Source organism: Leptosomus discolor, chromosome 7 (assembly GCF_034619465.1).
Source record: "Leptosomus discolor isolate bLepDis1 chromosome 7, bLepDis1.hap2, whole genome shotgun sequence".
NCBI lineage: Eukaryota > Metazoa > Chordata > Aves > Leptosomiformes > Leptosomidae > Leptosomus > Leptosomus discolor.
This window is the reverse complement of record NC_141397.1, coordinates 28,600,183-28,618,873: the sequence shown is the minus strand read 5'-3', so window position 1 is coordinate 28,618,873 and position 18,691 is coordinate 28,600,183. Positions and strand designations below refer to the sequence as shown.

The 18,691-nt window shown below is 41.2% G+C and overlaps 1 protein-coding gene across 1 annotated transcript in view; it reads left to right on the top strand.

Moving 5' to 3' along the window:
- ITGA9 (integrin subunit alpha 9) overlaps positions 1 to 18,691 on the top strand; it is a 223,247-nt gene that overhangs the window by 111,603 nt on the left and 92,953 nt on the right. Inside the window, exon 16 of the mRNA XM_086468071.1 lies at positions 4,736 to 4,891. Within this exon, the coding sequence (XP_086324197.1) occupies positions 4,736 to 4,891 (156 nt within the window). The remainder of the gene's footprint in view (positions 1 to 4,735; positions 4,892 to 18,691) is intronic.

The following is an 18,691-nucleotide window of genomic DNA, read 5'->3' as shown; positions in this document are numbered from 1 at the left end:
ACTTTTGTACATTTTACAGCATTAATATTGTATCTATTAAATCGGGATTGTCAAATTTATTTTGTGTGGTTTTAAGGCTGTAAAAATTCCCATAGTCTATTATTAGTGCTTGTTTAAAGCTTGAAATATGTTTAGACTAAAAGTTTCAAGTCAAGTGTTTTAAAAGCCAGGTTCTTGAATTCATTCTTAGTCACCAAATTAAACAGAGCTTGATTCTCAGAAGTACTGAAAAGCTGTGCTGAATTCAGTAAAAGGTCTGGAATCTATGCTTGGGTTGATGTCCTTAGGATCAAGTCAGAGCGAGTGGAAAAAACACCCAAGAGATCAGAGAGCTTTCTGACAGAGAAAGAGGAGAGAAACTGCAGAAAGACATGAATGAAGGACGAAAGTAAGGGGCAACTGTAGAAGTCACCCTGACAGTTACGTGTATTTCCTCACTTAGTGCTGTTCAGAATGACTTCACATTCATTGCTTTAATGGGCTGCTTTTCATCCTTCATTCCTGCAGGACTCTTGCTGTAGATTGTGGGGATTATTTATATCTCAATTTATTTCTCAGCCCATTGGCCATAATTAAAAATGGAATTTGGCACTCTCCAGAGCCCCTGCTGGAGACTTTCACCTTGTAGAAGAAAGAGGATTAGATGTGATGATTTATTGGGCTCGTGTACAGTCCCCCGACTGTACTGTGGCACTAAGCCGAAAGCAAGCTGAAATGATACCCAGTCCTCTCTAGCAACCACTCACACCATGAGCAAAGTCAATCCTATCCCTTGACTGAAACCCTGTCTTGTTCCATCCAAATTTTCCCGAGTTCCTGATGTGTGGGGGCTCTTGGTAACAGAAAGTTAAGGTGGAGGAGGCAGTGGCTGCCTGCCAAGACAGTGTGCCTTTAGTATGTTGGAACCTGTGCCTGTGTTTGTGTTGTCATGATGTGCCTTAGGCTGTGACTATGAAAAGTGCAGAAAATGATTTCTTACAGTCATCATGCTCCATCTTTGAGAGGGAATTGGAAATGAAGTTCAGAATTACAGCTCTGACGTTTGATCATTTCTTTGTGATTACTTTTCAGTTTTTTAGGACTTTTTGGTACTAAAGCCAAACACAAATACAGACATAAATCTGGCAGAGGTTTTGCTTGCTTGCTTTCTTCTCCCCTGCTAAGCCAGAAAACAAAAAGGAAGAAAGATGTGGCCATGCCCAGCTTCTACCACAGTGTTTAAAAAAATGCATATTTCTTTGAGTTGATTGTTCTGGGAGAGGAGATGGCAAGCCTGCTCTTTGTTAGGGTAAGCTTTCAGGACCATGGTGTCTGTTGAAACATTTCTAAGCACCTTATTGCTTTTTTAGATGCTCTTAAAAGCATGTTCTTTTTGGACTTGGAGTTCTTTGTCTTTGCTAGATACTCATGAAGGATCGTCCTGTAATAATCTTGATAAAAATTCAGCTTGTTCATACCAAAACACCTTTTTCTTCAACTCAGTGTGATGTCAGGCAACGTGCCTCACAGGAAAAGATAAAGATCCCAACGAAAGGATACAGCTGGCTAGGGCCATTTCCATTCCAGGAAGGGTAATTTTCTAGGACTGAAGCGTATTGATTTCTGCAAAAGCCTTATTGCAAAACTTTCTTATGTCCAGAATGATATCTGGTCCAAAAAAGAGAAGGGGAAAACCCCCACCACCTTACAGAAAACTGCATAGAATAGCTGATGGTTTGTGGGAAACCCAGCTTCAGGTCTCCAATCTAATTTGGGCACAGTGAAACTTGTGGCAGTTTAGTGGCATCCAGTCTGTGCAGACTGGATATTTATTGCTATTACTCACTTAACCCTTGTTATGCCATTGTTTCTGTTGATAATGTGAACCCCTTGGATATTACAGTAGTTTTAATGTCGTCCAGATGTTTTTTTCTGTTAAGGAAGCTGTGGTGTCCACGTGCTATCATTTGCCAGGGATGCTTTTTCATGATGCAGAAATGCCTTTAACCTTTGACACTTCCTTAGCATAGCAGCGTCATGGTGAAAAACGGTGAATACATGTAGAAGCTGCTTGTGGAAATTACTTCCCTTGGCAAATCCACTTCATTAGGGCCCTGTAACTGATACGAAGAGCCACACAATGTGGTTTCCTTGGCTTGAAGGATTTTTTTAGTCTATCTCAAACTTGTCATTGCATCCTTCGACTTCCTTTTAGAAATCAGAAATAGTTAAAAGCAATCTGTGGGCTGTGCCATCAGTATATGATTCAACCACTGGAAGTGGTATGTTTGGGTAGACTGAAAGAGTAGGAAATGAGTGTATTTCCAACCTAAAATAGTACTTCTCCACCATTATTCTCTTTATGTGCTCACATCCCAGACAGTCTGTGGTGTACCTGCAAGGCGGAACTGTCTTGTCTCTCTTTTGCTGAGGACAGTCCTGCTGACTGTCGCCTTCATGTTTGTGGGATTGTGAGCAGAAGGGACTGAACATGTTACAAAATTAGTAACTGGGTAGCATTCGTACTTTAATCCTTAATTAAAGACAAGTGGTATGTGAAATATATTTCCTCAGGGCTGTGGTGAGGAAATATCCACACATGTAATTAATCTAACTGCTGGAAGTCACAATTTCACCACTAAAATGAAGCAGAAAGAGACACCAGCACACAATAAGGGCACACTCCAACATTCATTGAAGTCAATGGGAAACTTGTCTTTTGACTTCAAAGGGCATTGGACTGAACCCTGCAAGATCATATTACAACACTTAGAAGTCCTTAAGCACTTATGCTTGCCGTACTGCAGTAATAGAGCTAGAAAAGCTATAGGTGGATTTTAATTTAACCTAGTCCCTGCATTTTTAATTATTCTGTGTTTACATAATTGGTTGCACACGATTGGATTAGGTAGTGATTTGCCTGATAATTTATTGTGTTTGACTGTTGCTGCATGGCATGCTCTTTTATAGTCTTGTTTCTCTGTATATATACTCTTCTTGTATGCTGACACAATCCTTGCTTAAGTTAATACACATGATTTTCTGTGAGAGCAAAGCTAGTAGCTTCTCTGAGTTGTAGTATTGTTACATAGTAATCTCCATACAGTACAACTTCTACCCCGGGGGTGAGACTGGGGAAGGGACTGAAGGCATCTGTGTTCTCTTTTGCCGAGGGCATTAGCAGTGCCCCAGAGCGTGCATGGTCCTTTGTATGGGATGGGGCAGAGGTCACAGCTCCAGTTGCACTGCTGCTATGTCCACTGTCGATGCGTGTGGGGACAGTGGTTCAGGCTTAGCAAAACTTTAGGCCTCAGGCTAAGCCTGAACCACTGTTCCCGCAGATTGGTGTCCATTACTGCTCCAGGCAAGGCAGTCTAAACTTTGGGTGCTCTGGGCTGCTGCTGAGCACAGGGCACTGGCAGACATGGGTAACAGGGGAAGGAATTCAGGGTCTGGCTGGAGGCTTCAAGGTGCAAGAGGGTAAATGTCATCCAACCTGGTCTCTGCTGTTATTCGCCTGGCTAACTGATGATTTGGGAATTTGGTTAGCCACTAATCTTTGTGTGACTTTAGACATCTAGTGGCTAGTTGACATATTAGAGAGGGCAAGTGGTTGCCTTGAAACAGTTCAAATAGGGTGGGGTCAGAAAACCAATTAGTGCCCAGGTTTCCCATATCTGGAAGATGCAATTTAAATTACATTGCATCTCAACTACTTGTTGTGGTTGGCAGGCTGTGTTCAGAGAAGCCTGCTAACTGATGCAAGGCGAAGTTAAGAGTTGGCCTATTTGAAGATTTATTGTGCTTAGTTATGGTATTTATCTATTGCCTCAATTTTGTCTGCACTGAATTCACGCTAAGTTTTTAAGTAGCTAAAATTTAAGAGGAACATTTGCCTATGAAAAAGTAGAGCACTTGCCACTTCTGTTTTCTGGTAAATTGGATTTTGGAAGTCAGGACTGAACAGAGCACAATGAGCATTTTGTCCTCACTCACACAGCAAACTGGATTTAGGTGTCGGATGTTGTGACAAATGGTATGAGTTTTGTGGCTTGGGTCCAGCAACAAGAAGAGGCTACCTTTCGTCCCATCAGATGAATAATGCAGCACCATTTAATACACCTAGTATGAAGCCTAGAATATAGCAAATAAAGAAACTGAAAAATTTTCTTCCTTTACATACTGAAACTGTTACTGTGCTGAGGGGCTGGGGTAGGAGCATTCAGAACCATGCTGGAAGATGGTTCTTGCCCTGCATTCTGTAATCTTGTTTTATAGCCACCTTGGTATCCTTACCCATCCATTCATTTCATTGCTATTGCAAAACAACATGGCAAGATGTTTGATTTGTTGGGGTTTTTTTTAATGAGTGCAGTACACTCTCACACTTTCACATTGTGCAGGATTATTGGAAACACTTGCTAATTTATTTTTTAAGAAATATCTTGTTTTTTATTGAAAAACACTTGATTTATAGGTGTGACAAATATGCCACTGCTTCTATGGAACCAAGAGTAGGTCCCAAAAGAGTAACTTACGTTTTTGTTGACTTTTTTTTTTTTAATCTTCTGGCTTGTTTTGGTGTAATGTGCTTATTCCTTTTTGGCACAGAGAAGACTAAAGGAAGTAGAGAAACCTGCTTCTTGTCCCCAGTTTTGAATATAAAAATCTGCTTTCATTGTATATGTAATTGTTATATATAAAAATCTGCTTGCCTGTATGCGTAGGTGAAATATCTGTTTGTTTTCTTTTACAGAAAAGAGTCAAAGACGTCATATCTCCGATTGTATTTGAAGCTGCATACAGCCTTGGGGAACATGTGATAGAAAGAGGGAAAGAGGACAAGGAACTACCTGCTCTCAAGCCCATTCTCCGCTGGAAGAAGGGACAAAAGATAGCACAAAGGAATCAGGTCAGATTTGGACTGTTATTTCCTTAGAAGGCCTGTGGCTAAACTGACAGTGGAAGTGGATGTAAGAGGGGATGTCTGGGTTGTTTGCACGCAGTAGTGTTTTCGTGTACAATCTCTGCTGTTGCTGACATCAGTGCTTCTCCGTGACACAGTTAAAACTTCTGCTTGACAAGGTTGGGCAACACAAGGTGAGGTGACTTTTTTGTTTCAAGGTGTTTGTGCTGGGAAGGAGACTGAGTAAGGGAAAGGATGAGAAAGGTCTGTCTCCTTCTGGTTCTTCCCTTTCTGTAGGAGTTTCTTGTGAAAGGCTTGGCCCTGGCCGCCTTTCCAGGTTGAGCCTTTGTTAGTGTCAGAGGGACAGGGCTGGCTCCAGGAGGGGACACAGGAACTTGCCCCTTTGTGTGAGGGAAGAACAGTGGACAGAATAAAGAAAAATTTGTCTGGCCCAACTAACCTCTTTTCTTGAGGGCTCCTCATATCCAGTCATGTGGCAAGGGAAACCTGTTCCTGCTGTTATTGCAAGACATGCAGTGCTAAAATAGGATGTTTTGTTTCAGAGGAAGAGAAGTGTAGGTGCAGCCGTGTACTTATTAGGATCATCTTTTCCTCCACTGCAGTGCAGAAAACGCTTTTGTCTTTAATTTTGGTGAGAGCAAGAGAATTCCCTTAATTTTGCAACACTTCTCATGTAGAGAGTGGAGATTATTTTTTAGGTATTTTTTTCCTCTTTCTCCAAAGTTGTTCCCTAAGGAATTGAAGTGTACGTGATAATCCTGTGTCTGTTTGTCTGTCTTGACCTCTGTAATGGGTCTGTGTGGCAAGATTTTGGTAGCGGGGGTGGGTTACGGGGGTGGCTTCTGTATGAAGTTGCTAGAAGTTTCCCCTATGTCAGATATAGCCAATGCCAGCCGGCTTTAAGACGGACCCGCTGCTGGCCAAGGCTGAGCCCATCGGCGACAGCGTTTTTCGCCTCTGTGATAACGTATTTAAGAGAGTGAAAAAGTTGTTGTGCAGCAGTAATTGCAGCGAGTGAGAGGAGTGAGAATATGTGAGAGAAACACCCTGCAGACACCAAGGTCAGTGCAGAAGGAGGGGGAGGAGATGCTCCAGGTGCCGGAGCAGCGATTCCCCTGCAACCTCTGGTGAAGCCCATGGTGAGGCAGGCTGTCCCCCTGCAGCCCATGGGCGGTGGAGCAGATGACTGCCTACACCCCGTGGAGGGCCCCCACGCCGGAGTAGGTGGATACCTGAAGGAAGCTGTGACCCCATGGGAAGCCTGCACCGGAGCAGGCTCCTGGCAGGACCTGTGGCCCATGGAGAGAGAAGCCCGCGCTGGAGCAGGTTTGCTGCTGGAGACCCCGTGAGGGGGGCTCACGCTGGAGCAGTCGGTTCCTGAAGGATTGCATGCCATGGAGGAGACCCACGCTGGAGCAGTTCATGGAGAACTGAACCCGTGGGAAGACTCACGCTGGAGAAGTCATGGAGGACTTTCTCCCGTGAGGGGGACCCCACATTGGAGCAGGGGAAACGTGTGAGGAATCCTCCCCCCTGAGGAGGAAGGAGCGGCAGAAAACAACAGTGTGATGAACTGACCACAACCCCCATTCCCTGTTTCCCCCCCTGTGCCTCTTGGAGGGAGGAGGGAGAGAAAACAGGATCGAAGTTAAGCCCGGGGAAGAAGGGAGGGGTGGGGGGAAGGTGTTTTAAGACTTGGTTTTATTTCTCATTACTCCTCTCTGAGTTAATTGGTAATAAATTACATTTTCCTTTAATCGAGTCTGTTTTGCCCATGATGGTAAATGTTGAGTGATCTCCCTGTCCTTATCTCAACCCCACAAGCCTGTTGTTATTTTTTTTCCTCTTCCCTGTCCAGTTAAGGAGGGGGAGTGATAGAGTGGCTTTGGTGGGCACCTGGCATTTTGGCCAGGGTCAACCCACCACAACCTCACAAGTATCTTCGGAAAATGCTGGCCAATTTTGGCAGGTTTTGACAGGGGTGTTCAAGACAGTGCTTATGAAGGTATTAAACACCTTCAGGGTTCATGATGCAGGCAGTCAGAGAGACCCTGTTAGTGACATTTTGAAAGACCGCAGTTTGAGTGTGGTCCTTGTAGGTGCAGGACAGTCTGCAGAGGAAGGAGTCTGCAGGACAATTCAACCTCCCACTGTGCCAGCACTAGAGCAGCCAGCCATGAAGCTCGAGGCTCCACAGGGAAATCAGACTTCGGTGGCTTGAAAAACTTCTTGTGGGTCAGAATTGCAGGATAATTTAGGCTGGAAGGGACCTTTGTAGATCCAGTTCATTGCTCAAAGCAGAGACAACTTAAAAGTTAGATCGAGTTGCTCAGGGTTACATCCAGTCGAGTTTAATTTTTTTGGTGTGGTGTTTTTTGGTTTTGTTTTTTTTTAAAAAAGCTGTGAGAAGTCTGTCTGGAGTCTGAGGCTTTTAGCAGCGAGTTGCTAGATCTGGTTTTTAACCCTGGGAAGTTCATGTCTATTAAGTGATGCTTGCATCATTATCTGTAACATTACTTTCTGATGCTGCTCATAAGGATATGTTACTGTGTTGAAATTGCAGGTCCCTGAACACTACTGAAAAAAAAGCAACTAAAAAGATTAGAGATTTGCTTTATCATATACCCAAGTGTTTTGAACTGTACTTGGTTGTAATCCTTGTACTTCAAGACATGAGTATTTATTCAAGTATGCTTTATTAATGTACAAATGAAAAATGCATCTGAGAATTACTAATTTTTATGAAGAGGGATTTTGTGGCTGTTACGTATCTGAATGTTGAATTGTTGCAACAGTATGATGGGTGTTTGTAGAGAACTTTAGAACTTGAGCAGTGTGCTGAAAACCTGTGTTACATGAATGAAACCACTTGGATGCTTTACCACTGGGTTTAAACTCAAAAGGTCATGTCTTGCCCTGTAGGCATAGTCTCAGATCAATATTAAAATACCTAAATGCTGAGATTATAGAGCAGAAATAAAAATATGTTGGGAGTTTCCCTGACTTGTTTTCTTGTGTAATTTGGATGAGAAGGAGCCAGTTTAACAATCCCTTTCCATTTGCTTTCCAGATGTGGTTCACTTAGAAGGATTTTGACATGGGGTGTGCCTGCAAGTGTGCTTTCAGCTAAGGAAGAGGGAGGAGCTTCAGAGTTAGTGTGGCAGTCGTGGTGGCAGAGCCCTGATGGATTATCCTCAAGGCATGGTGATGGGGTCCTCAAAGATCAATTTCATGGGAAAATCAGGGTGTAGCGTTCTCTTTAGGGATTCTTGTTATCTTGCAAGTAGAAGTTGTTTTAAAAGGCCAAGAGGGATAGTAGAAACTAAAGTTTATGTAATAGAGGATTTACATTTTCAAATAATGTAACGATTATGGAGGGATGTTACATTTTGGAAGTCCAATTCAAGACAGATTTAGTGGGCTCTGGTTTTGGAAGATACAGCATGAGTGAGGCAGGTGGACAAGCTTAGTGCTAGTGCTAGTCTTTAAAGCAAGCTAGTTGTGTGTGGTTTTCAAAAGCCCTAGATCCTATTGATCCAGTAAGACTTGTCATTTTGAAATTGGAAACGTTACGTCTGTTGCTTCAAGGCACCATTAAGATACTGTTAGGAGGTTGACGCTTTTCAAAATGCCCAGGTGGCTGGTTTTTTGTGAATGAATGTGGGAGAAGGAGCTGGAGGTAGTTAATAGCTGAAGAAATGGGAGGAAATGGGCAGGAAAGGGGGAGACTTCTGTCTTTCAAGATGCTACTGCAGATCTGTTAGACCTACTTGAAAAGCCACACATCTTGCAAACGTGGGCTTCATAGTCAGCTAGATACAATTTTATTTAAACTAAAGTGATGTTAAAGCTGAACTGTTCACTTACACTGGAATTTCGGTTTGTTTTTCGTGAACCAGTTGTTCTCTGCATGCATGTGTGACTTACCAACAAGAGTGTACAGCTCTGTGGCTCACAAACAAGGAGGTAGGAAAGCCATTAAGAGGCTTCCTGACATGAGAATGGAAGGTTATATTGAGCATATGAAGTTCTTCATGGTACATTCTGATGCATTGAGGAGTCAGCTTGGAAGTAGTGTTCATAGACGTGCACCACCAGAAGTGACATCTTCCTAATGATATAATCACAGAAAAGGATTTTGTTGGATATTCATCCTTTAAGTCAGTATTACATTGTATGTGAGAGAACAGGCTGGTCTTGTACTAATCGCTCAGACCAAAGCAGAGCTGTAGTAGTAAAGGAGTGCATGGATGTGGGGTATCATCCAAAATGTTTTTATTTATTGGTCACCTATATTTTAAAAGAATGCAACTTTTACTGTAAGGCAGTGCAAAATGCTTGTACTTAAAAATGAAACAAAAATAAACCTTGACTGTTCAGTGAAGGAGCCTGCTTCTATTCCTAAATGAACTGTTCTTGAAACAATCAAAATATGACAAATAATTTGAACATCTGATTGATTTGAAGAAAGAGATCTTAACTGAAGTTTCCTAATAAAAAAGCATGCAATTTTGGGACTTCATGTATGGGCCATTTTTTTGTAAGCAAAGAGACTTTGATACTTCAAAATGAAGTAATAATGTAATTAAACTGCCCTGAGGGACTATTTGGCCCAGGATAAGTAACAGTTGATTTCTCATAGTCTTAATTATTTTCTTGATTCTTGTATATGCTTAGTGGAAATGATGGTTGCTACAGCTTGGTGTAATTTTTTTGTGGTAGCAAAAGCGAATACTTAAGGGTTACGTATACGTGTCTATTGATAGATGCCAGCAACTTGTACAATTGTTGGGTGGAGACTAGTTGTGTGGAGAAGATTACAGCTTTCCAAGTTGTAAGTGGCTGGCCAGCTCAGTTTTGCTCAAACAGAAAAATCTCTAATGGGTCAAGTATTGGGTAGGGGAAAAAAAGATTCTACTTTTTGAGTGTGTGTTACAAACTTGAAAGCTTCCCACCCTGAGGATGACTTTCCATTAGCTTCTTTGTTGCCTCCCAAATCCAGTTGCTACCTCTATCCACTGGAAAAAACTATTAAGTCGTCTTACTTTAGGGAAATTAATGTGTATTTAGAACTTGGTTTGGTTTAGTTTGTTGCAAGTGGTTTGTACTGTAACATTTATTTTGTATACCCACTGTATAAATACATGTCAACCAAGAAGGAGAAACATCTCCTGCCGAATACAGTGGGGATTTGTTCCTAGTAGTATCCAGTAATGTAGCTTAGAATTCAAAATGTGGTATGCTAGAATTCTCTCTGTTCTAAATGCTGTAATAAAATCACCTGCTGTTAGATGGATGGAGACACCATTTTGTTATAGGAAAATATTCTCGGTAGATTTAATTGCGTCAGTGTCTTCAGGACTTTGTGAATGGTCTGCTGTAAAACTGCTTGTAAGTTATAAGAGGAGACAGAAAATGTTTAGGACGTTCTGTTCCCAGCTGCGCCACTGACTTTCAGTGAGAATTTGGGTACAGCGCTGCAGCTTTGAATGGCTGAGGCTGCAAGTATCTGGGATAAACTTCACCTTTTTAAAGCAGAGGACTTTTTTTTTTTTTTTTTTTAAATACTTGTGTTTGAAAAGCTGGTTAAGTATTTGTGCGTAAATTAGCTTAGTTGACAGGTATGAGAAAATATAGGAGGATTTTTGTGGAGCTGAATTATGAACACCTTTAGTGATTTTTGGTTTGCTGCGCAAATAATGCCATTCTCTATTTTAAAACACGCACGTATGCCCACGGTCTCATACTGAGGACAAAGCAATGACAGATCTGGACAGGCTGAAATGTAGTGTCCATCCACACAGCATGGTCCAGGTTTGTCGGTGATGCCTTCTCCAGAGCAGAGATCCCTGTGTGCCCGCTTGAGTCAGGTCATGTCTCTGCTAGCAAACTGAGCTGCACCTAGGGCATTTCTAGGCATTAGAATGACATTTTTATCCTGGTAAGTTGCTGGAATGGCTCTTGACATGCTTTTAGCCTGTGCAAGCTACTGCAAACCATTCCCGGGCATGGGTCAGGAGTTAGGATGCCCCTGTCTTGGAGATCAGGGCAGTTTAATTTACTGGTATAGCTGAATTCTCACTACCTTCGCATACCTTTTAGTGGCTCGATGGGTGGAAAATTTGATGATTAATTGACTTATACCCAGGCACACAGGAAGCCTTGGGAGACTGCAGGAGTCAGCCTAGTTGGTGTGTTCCAGATGAAATTCTTGCTAGTAAACTTTCCTCCATGGGCAGGGCAAGCTCCCAAAACATCTTCTGCATTTATTCTTGCCGAGATCCACTGTGTGCCACCCTTCCTGCTTAACTGCCATTGTTTTCCCTTTGGTTGGAGCGGGATTGCTGAAAGTGATGGTTTCCAGTCCATCCTCTGCCATCCCTTTAGTGGTGTCTGTCTTTTGCTCTAGACAAGTTTGGTCAGAGTCGGTGCTGAAGGGGCAGGGACTGCGTGCTGTTTGTGACAGGAGGGCTGGAAAGGACCCACCCTAAGCATGTACTGGGCTAGGCTGAGTATTACATTTGCCTGCCTTTTTTTTAAAAGTTTTTTTTTTTTTTTATTGAATGGTAATACAGTGGAAAAATTTACAAATCTGGAAGAGATTCAGAACTGAACAAGAACAGCAGGTGTCCAGATGTGTTGTACCTCTGAAACGTTTATAATTAGCAAACTCACTGAAGTAAGAATGAGTGGAAATCAGTGCCTCTGATGGTATGCATGTTTCTATATGCTTGCTCTTAAGCAATGACAGGCTTGTTCAATTTTTTCATATTCCTGTTTAACAGTAGAGGAAAAACAACATAACTGACAACATATAAGACATGGTTTAATCCCCTAAAGAACAATAGCCAGTATCATATGCTCATATGCATATGAACACACACAGATATATAGACCTTCATGTCTTGGCATATGTGCTAGGGGAGGCTCAGACTATAGGGTGATACTGTCTTAGGTGGTAGGATGTGAATTATCTGATTTAGTTAAAGGCTCTTCAAATAATTAGGTAGAGAAAGGAGAGATGATCACGTAAACATATGCAAGCTGAGCCCTAACTTAAATTTCCTACTGGGTAATTTCTGCAGTTCAGCGTAACAGCATGTATTTCATTTCCAAACTATTCTGAGGATGGAGAATTGTAATTGTAAGAAAGGGGGAGTTCCTGCTTATGTGTGGAGCTATAAAAGAAAATTGTAGTATTCTTAAAAAGGCAGAAACAGGTGACAGATTTCAGGAAGCCAGGCTCCATTAGCTCAGTTCATGTCTTTTCAGCAGTTATATGAGGGATCAGTAGAGCTTAATTGGAGAGGAAATAATATGATAGTATTAGTTCATTTAGTTCAGAGTACTTCAGTGCCACAAAATCCTTGTCGGTTCAGAGTAGCATTCGTAAATACAAAACCACTGAAGTGCAGGTGGGTTATAGGAGAGGACTTTCACATATCCTGGGGGGGCTCTCACTGAGCTGAAGGTAGACATAAATTGTGTATCTGATTTGTAGACTTTTTTTGCATTTCCAGCTGCCACATATGTTTTTCATCTGTTATTATGCTTTTGTATTTTTAATTACACAATTGTGTGGTGAGTAACAAAGGTTTTGACTCTTGTGTTAAAATGTTTAAGTATGAAAGCATCCTGAGTGAAAAAGATTCATCTTACATGATTCCACTTTTAGTAGTAGAAAGAAGGAGACTTAGAGTAGAAAATGTTCTTAAATATCATTAAAGAACCCTCCTGAGATTATATAATTGAATTATTCTGTAGTCATCCAAAATAAATGAAAGACCATTTAAGACAAGACAGGAAAATATATTGAGAAATGTGCTGCAGAAATCCATCCTATGATGGTATGGGGAGATGGGACAATTAACCCAAGAGGTCTTTCTCATCTGTAGTTCTATGAATTTATAAGGTCTGAAGTTTTATAAAATGACAACACGATTTGGATGATTTGAACTGTTAATGGTTTAAAAATAAAAAATTGCCTCAGCTTGAAAAATGAATGAGTCAGACTAGAAATCTAACAAAACTCTGGAAGGCTGGGGGCGTATTTCTATTGCCATCAACTGGAGTTCTTCACCTCAGGAGAATATGAGGACAAAAGATTGTGTTGTTAAATCCACTCACTGCTGTGAGGAGTAACTAATACAAATGTTTATTAATTTATGCTTTCCTTCAATAGCTAACAGATTTCATGCCTGATCTTTTCTAAACAGCTGGTTTCATTTGGGAGTTCCTGTTTCTCTTATGTTTAAGTGTTCTCTCTCCCTTTTAGCTTGGTGCTCCAGCCCAATTTCTAACACTTACTGAAAGCAGAATGCAGCTAAAATAGGGGAGAAATCATTGCATTTGGCCTTAGATGGCTTGACAAGTGGCAATGTGCTAGTCATGAGCCATAGGCCCAGAGTCTTCCACTCAATAAAGCAGATGAATTCCCCTGTTGCTTTCCCCAGCTGGAGAATTTCGACTTACATGGTTGCACCCTTACTAGCGTCGTAAAATAATTATTACTGGCCATTTTCTGTTTTCTTATGCTAATGCACTGTAAATGAACATCTGTTTTCTTTGTGTGAAGGCATGCTCTGATGAAGCCTATAAGATGCTGAGGGAGCTTGCTAGCTAACCTTGGTCCCCTGCACCATGCAATACCAGCACGGCTCTTTGGTTTTGGAGTAGGATTCTGTTCAATGCTTATCACTCCCCTGGTATTCCTGCCTTCATCATGTGTTCGCTCCACCACTCACTAGGGGTATTGTGGAAATCATGTGTTCTCATTTTAGCTAGCACATCTAATGAAATCCTGGAAAGTTTTTCACACTATTAATTGCTATTCTAGTGGGAATTTAAGTCAGCCGTTTTGCACTTGGCTCAGCAGGATATATGAATGGACTGTTTCCATGAGGAGTACAGTGAAGCATAGGATATCTGGGGAGAGTCAGTCACTATTTCTTTTTCTATGGCCAGTAGATCTGTAGGTAATAGCTTTATTTTGTAGGCAACTTGAAAATTTCAAAACAAAATAAATAAAGGTCTAAAATCAGGCTCCTCTATTTATATTTAGGCACGTTAATATCTGATTGATTTGTAAAACTATAAAACAGGAAATAGTTCCTTGAAAAGGCAGTGAGATTTGCTTACAACTCAGTGCTTTTGAAAATTGGATCACATATCCTGGTCCCTAAATAAGGACCTAGGACCCCAACTTCACCAGATAACATGGAAATAGTCGTATAGCATTAAGATCTAAAAAATAAAGAATGATTAGACCAACAAGCCTGCTTATCCTGCATCTTCTAAATAGAATTGCTTTTGTGTTACTAGCATGATCTAATTGGTAAGTCGTCCCTACACATATCATAGGGTATGATGACAATTTACAGGAAATCGTTTTAGAGATTGGAATACTGTATTCTTAACCTAGATTATTTTGCATAACCTAAATTATCCTGCTGAAGTACAGTTTATGAAGCTAAAGGAATGGATCCTCAGTTACTGAAGGCCAGCTCTTCCACCTTTTAAGAGGTGCTATCTGAACCTTTTTTAGACTGATGGATGAGGAAATAGTTAAAGGTCTGATCCAGCAGGACTCACTATTCTCTTATCCAGACCATAAACCAAGTTTTCAAGGGATCTTTTGAGAATCCTATTTCTTCCCCTTCTCTTCAAGCATTGTCCTTCAGCTGTCAGTTTCCCTTTTCTGTGAAAGGATGGGCAGAACTCTTACTGGGGCACAATACTTGTAACCTCTGAGAGTCTTGATTACACATTTAGGCTGGGTTTTTTTTTTTCTTTGTTTATTGGATAATTTCCAGTATTTTCTGTAGGTGGGAGTGTCATAAACACAGGGTGTTTTCTGTTTTATCCATTTCCTGTTCTCTTCCCTACTCCCAGAAACATAGATATGTTTAATTTTAGATAGCCGTTGAAAGAAAAGGAAGCAATTTAGCGAGCCAGGTTTGAAATCCCAGGTCACCTTCCTCTGAGCAGAGAGCTCTGATCATTAGGGTGAAGCTAGGCTCCTTCTTGCTTGTTTTACCTCCTAGCAGCATCCTTAGCAGTCCACCATCAACAGGAAGGAAAAGGAGAATATCTTCACACCCAGTACCCAGCAGCTTTGTGCTGAAGGTACAGGAACTAGGAATTCATCTTCCTCCTACTTCATGAGGCAGAGGATTGTACGTTTACCCTGGCCTTTACCACAAAATGTGGAATTTTATCCACTACCTCTCTTCAAGAGGCAAAGTGGACACAAAAGTACTTGCTTTGAGGCCCTGATCTGAGTGCCTGACTAGGCATATCCCCTTCCTTATCACCTGGCTCTAGTTCTGTCCTTAGTGTACAATTAATTGTGTACAGATGTGTATATTCAGTCTTTATAATGAGTATATCTTCATGTAGGCTTTTTGACTTACCCTCTGGAGGACATGGGCAACATGGATCTCTGCTAACCTTTCAGAACATATCTGCCACATTCCTTGACCTCCCAAGAAGCATCATCTTTTCTACCTAGAAAAGTTGCCACGCAGAATTTGAGAAAACCATGTTTTTCCAGGAAGTTTGGTGACCTGATGGGAACTGCTATAGAGCAATTGCCCAAAGCTGCTAGGTTCTGTGCGGCAGGGGAGAGCGCAGAGAGGACCCTGGAAACACTGGATTTGCTCTCTGCTTTTCTGTAGATCTGGTGATTGCAGGAAGTCTGACAGACTCACTGTGCATGCACTTTACTTTAGCTCTGTGTTTTTTACAGTAAAGATGTGTCCTAGGAACATTGAGGTTATCCTGTCCCTGCTACTGAGCACGCAAACACCTATTTCTCTGCTGGAAGTGCCAGACAAAAGTGTGGTGGCCTTGAGATAAGAGATGCAGCTGTGTTTCTCATTCAGGGCAATTTTTGCCTCTTCCCTGCTGCTGCCCACCCACCTTGAAATTTTTCTTCTATGTATTTCTTATGTGAAGAGGCTTCCTGACCATCTCTGATATATATAAACACGTATTTTCAAAGCTGTGAGGTATTTAGTACAGCGTAAGTGGAATCCAGTAAGAATTAATTGGACTTCAGTAAAACTACTGTTCAGAATTGCACAGAAATTCACAATTTCAGAATCGCAAAAATTATGAAGTGTTTCCACAGTGCAATGAATTTATTTGTCCTACTTTCCTTTTTCCAGTTCTGGATAATACATACAGCTCACTGGTTACCTTGTTCAATGCTTTTAACGTGTAAAAAGAGCTCTATAAATCCCTAAAACTGGTATTGTAAACTGAAACCACTTTAAAGATTGCTTAGAGTTAACATTAGTGATTATATTGTAATAGGGCCTGTGCATATCCCAGGAATGGACTTCTGCTCTAACAACGTGCTGTGTTGAGTTAGGTACCGTTTCTAGTCAAAGAAATCACAGCCCAAGTAGACCAAGTAAGGGCACAGTAACAGAATATATAAGCAGTGTTCACAAATGTTATGATGGCTTAAAGTATGTTTACTTCTTAATTCTTTAGGAGGGATTTGAACAGGCAGGAATTAGTCAGCTGGAAAGGCAGAAGCAGCAAGAGGCTGGGGAAGAGGAGGCTCCAGATGGCAGAGAAGAAAATGGAGGGAGTAAATTGCCTGTGACAAGCTACAGGGTTGAGGCTTTAGCACACAAAAAGAGGAGATGGAGTAGAGCCATGACAACATCAATCCAGAACAGGGAAACAGCAGAAAATAGCAAAATAATCCTTAGATGTCATTAGCCTGCCATGGAAGTGGGCTGCTGAACCAGCTGTGGCTGCATTGATAGGTCCTAGCATCTGACTGGACTGGAAATCCTTTCTCCCTCCAAACCTGAGGGTTCAAGGTCTTCCACAGAAGTAAAGGGTTCACTCCTACACAGTTATGGATCTGAGGACTCAACATCCTTATTTCTGTCTCCCGTTCCAGATGTGTAGGAACTTGAGTTTCTATGGCATAACTAATTACTCCCTGTGTATTTCAGAGCAGCTTGCTGTCTAGTGCATGGTATGTTGGAAGAGATACAAGCTCAGTAGTTCTAGAAAAATGAGGTATTTGTTCATTCTTTCTGAAGAACCGCAACTATAGATTTAGTAACAAAATTCCAGGATTATTAGGTAGTTACTTAAATGTACTTAGAGTATTCTTTGAAACATGCAGGTCATATCTTTGTTCACTCTGTTCACTTTGCCAAGATTTCTGCAATGCAAATAGGGAAACTGTCAGGCAAGAATATTTTTACAGTTTTATTTTTCTTTCTCCTCTGAAGGTCAAATGATCTTTCCTATATATAGCTACTACAGTGGTTGAGGATTAATTCTGAGGACTTTTGAGACTACCTCTGAAATGTGCAATGCTTTGAGAGGGATACTTTGTGCCGGTTCCTGTCTCAGGGCTCTTCTTGTCCGTTGGCGTAGTAGTTCTTATTAAGGAGGAAGGGCAGGTTCAGCGCTTGTGTTTAAGTCTTCAACAATTTCCACTTCTGAGATTCTGAGAGAGCGAAGGTGGGAAAGGAAAGTGAAAGGGCAAAGTAAATAGCCCCAAATGAATTGACCACCTCCCATCTTTCTTCTTTTTGCAACTCAGTACAACCTACAGCATAGTTTGATATCTGCTAGTCCAACACCATTTAACTTTATAAAGCTGCACTCCTTTTTGAAGAACTTTTAACAATATAGAAAAAGCTACCTCCTTAGCCAAGAATCTTCCTGGAGGGAGAAGGACTAGAAGTCTCTGTGCCCTCTGGGGTTAAGATTCAAAGTCTTTCTCCAGCCCTGATACAGTTGCGGGGAGCTCTTGAAAAATGTATTAACTCTGTATCATCTTTTATTATTTTTTTTCCCCTTTTGAGTCTCTTCAACCCCATCTAACCATTATGTGTGTCCTGCATGGATTTGCTCTGTCTTTTCATTTATGATTGAAATATATTTACTTTGGTAATAAAAGTCACGAAATCAAGCCTTCAGAGATCAGTGAATTGTCAGGTTTCCTAGATGAACAGTGTTGGCAGCGCTCATTTTGGGAATTTGTTTTTTGACTATTCGTTAAGCTGAAGAGCATTACAACTCTGAAGGACTGAATCCTCCAGCCTGAAAAGTCTAGTCATATGTTCAGAAGAGTGTTGGTCTCTGTTCTCAACAGCAGGGGAAAGTAACCATGATCTTGGCAGCATCTGGGTTTCTTGGACGCCAGGAACATGTTCCTATCCTCTTCTTTCACTCACCGGTGGCTGCCTCCTTTAACCATGACAAGCTGCTGTAGAGGTTCACATAGGCTCATAGACTTCTCACATATTCCCCTTCTTTTTGCTGCTTAAATAGCATGCTTGTGTCTAGTGCTATGTCATCCTTTCACAGTTCCTAACTTTATCAATCGGTTAAATTTCCTAAATGATAGCCTTTACCAAGGTTCACAAGATTGACAGTGTTTCCTTTATTTGAGGGTATCGCTAGCACGTAACAGTGTTTGTAATTTTCTATTGTGTGCAGGACGGAGGAAATGTTTCCTACCATACATAAAATTTTAAAACAAAAAAGGTTTAATTCCTTATCTTTAATATAGACTAGTGACTAGGGAATATGTTTATATGTTTGGTGCATGATTTCTTTACTTGCAATTCTTAGGACTGAAAATAGCTCGATAAATAGTTTATTTTCTGTTTCATCTTCATGCACGTGTATTGGGAAGAGAAATAATAGTGCCAGAACTATTGTGTGAGCAGTAATTCCTCTCAGATAAGGAGTGGGAATGGATTGAGGAAAACCTCTGATAGAGTCTGGTTTTGGTGGAACTTC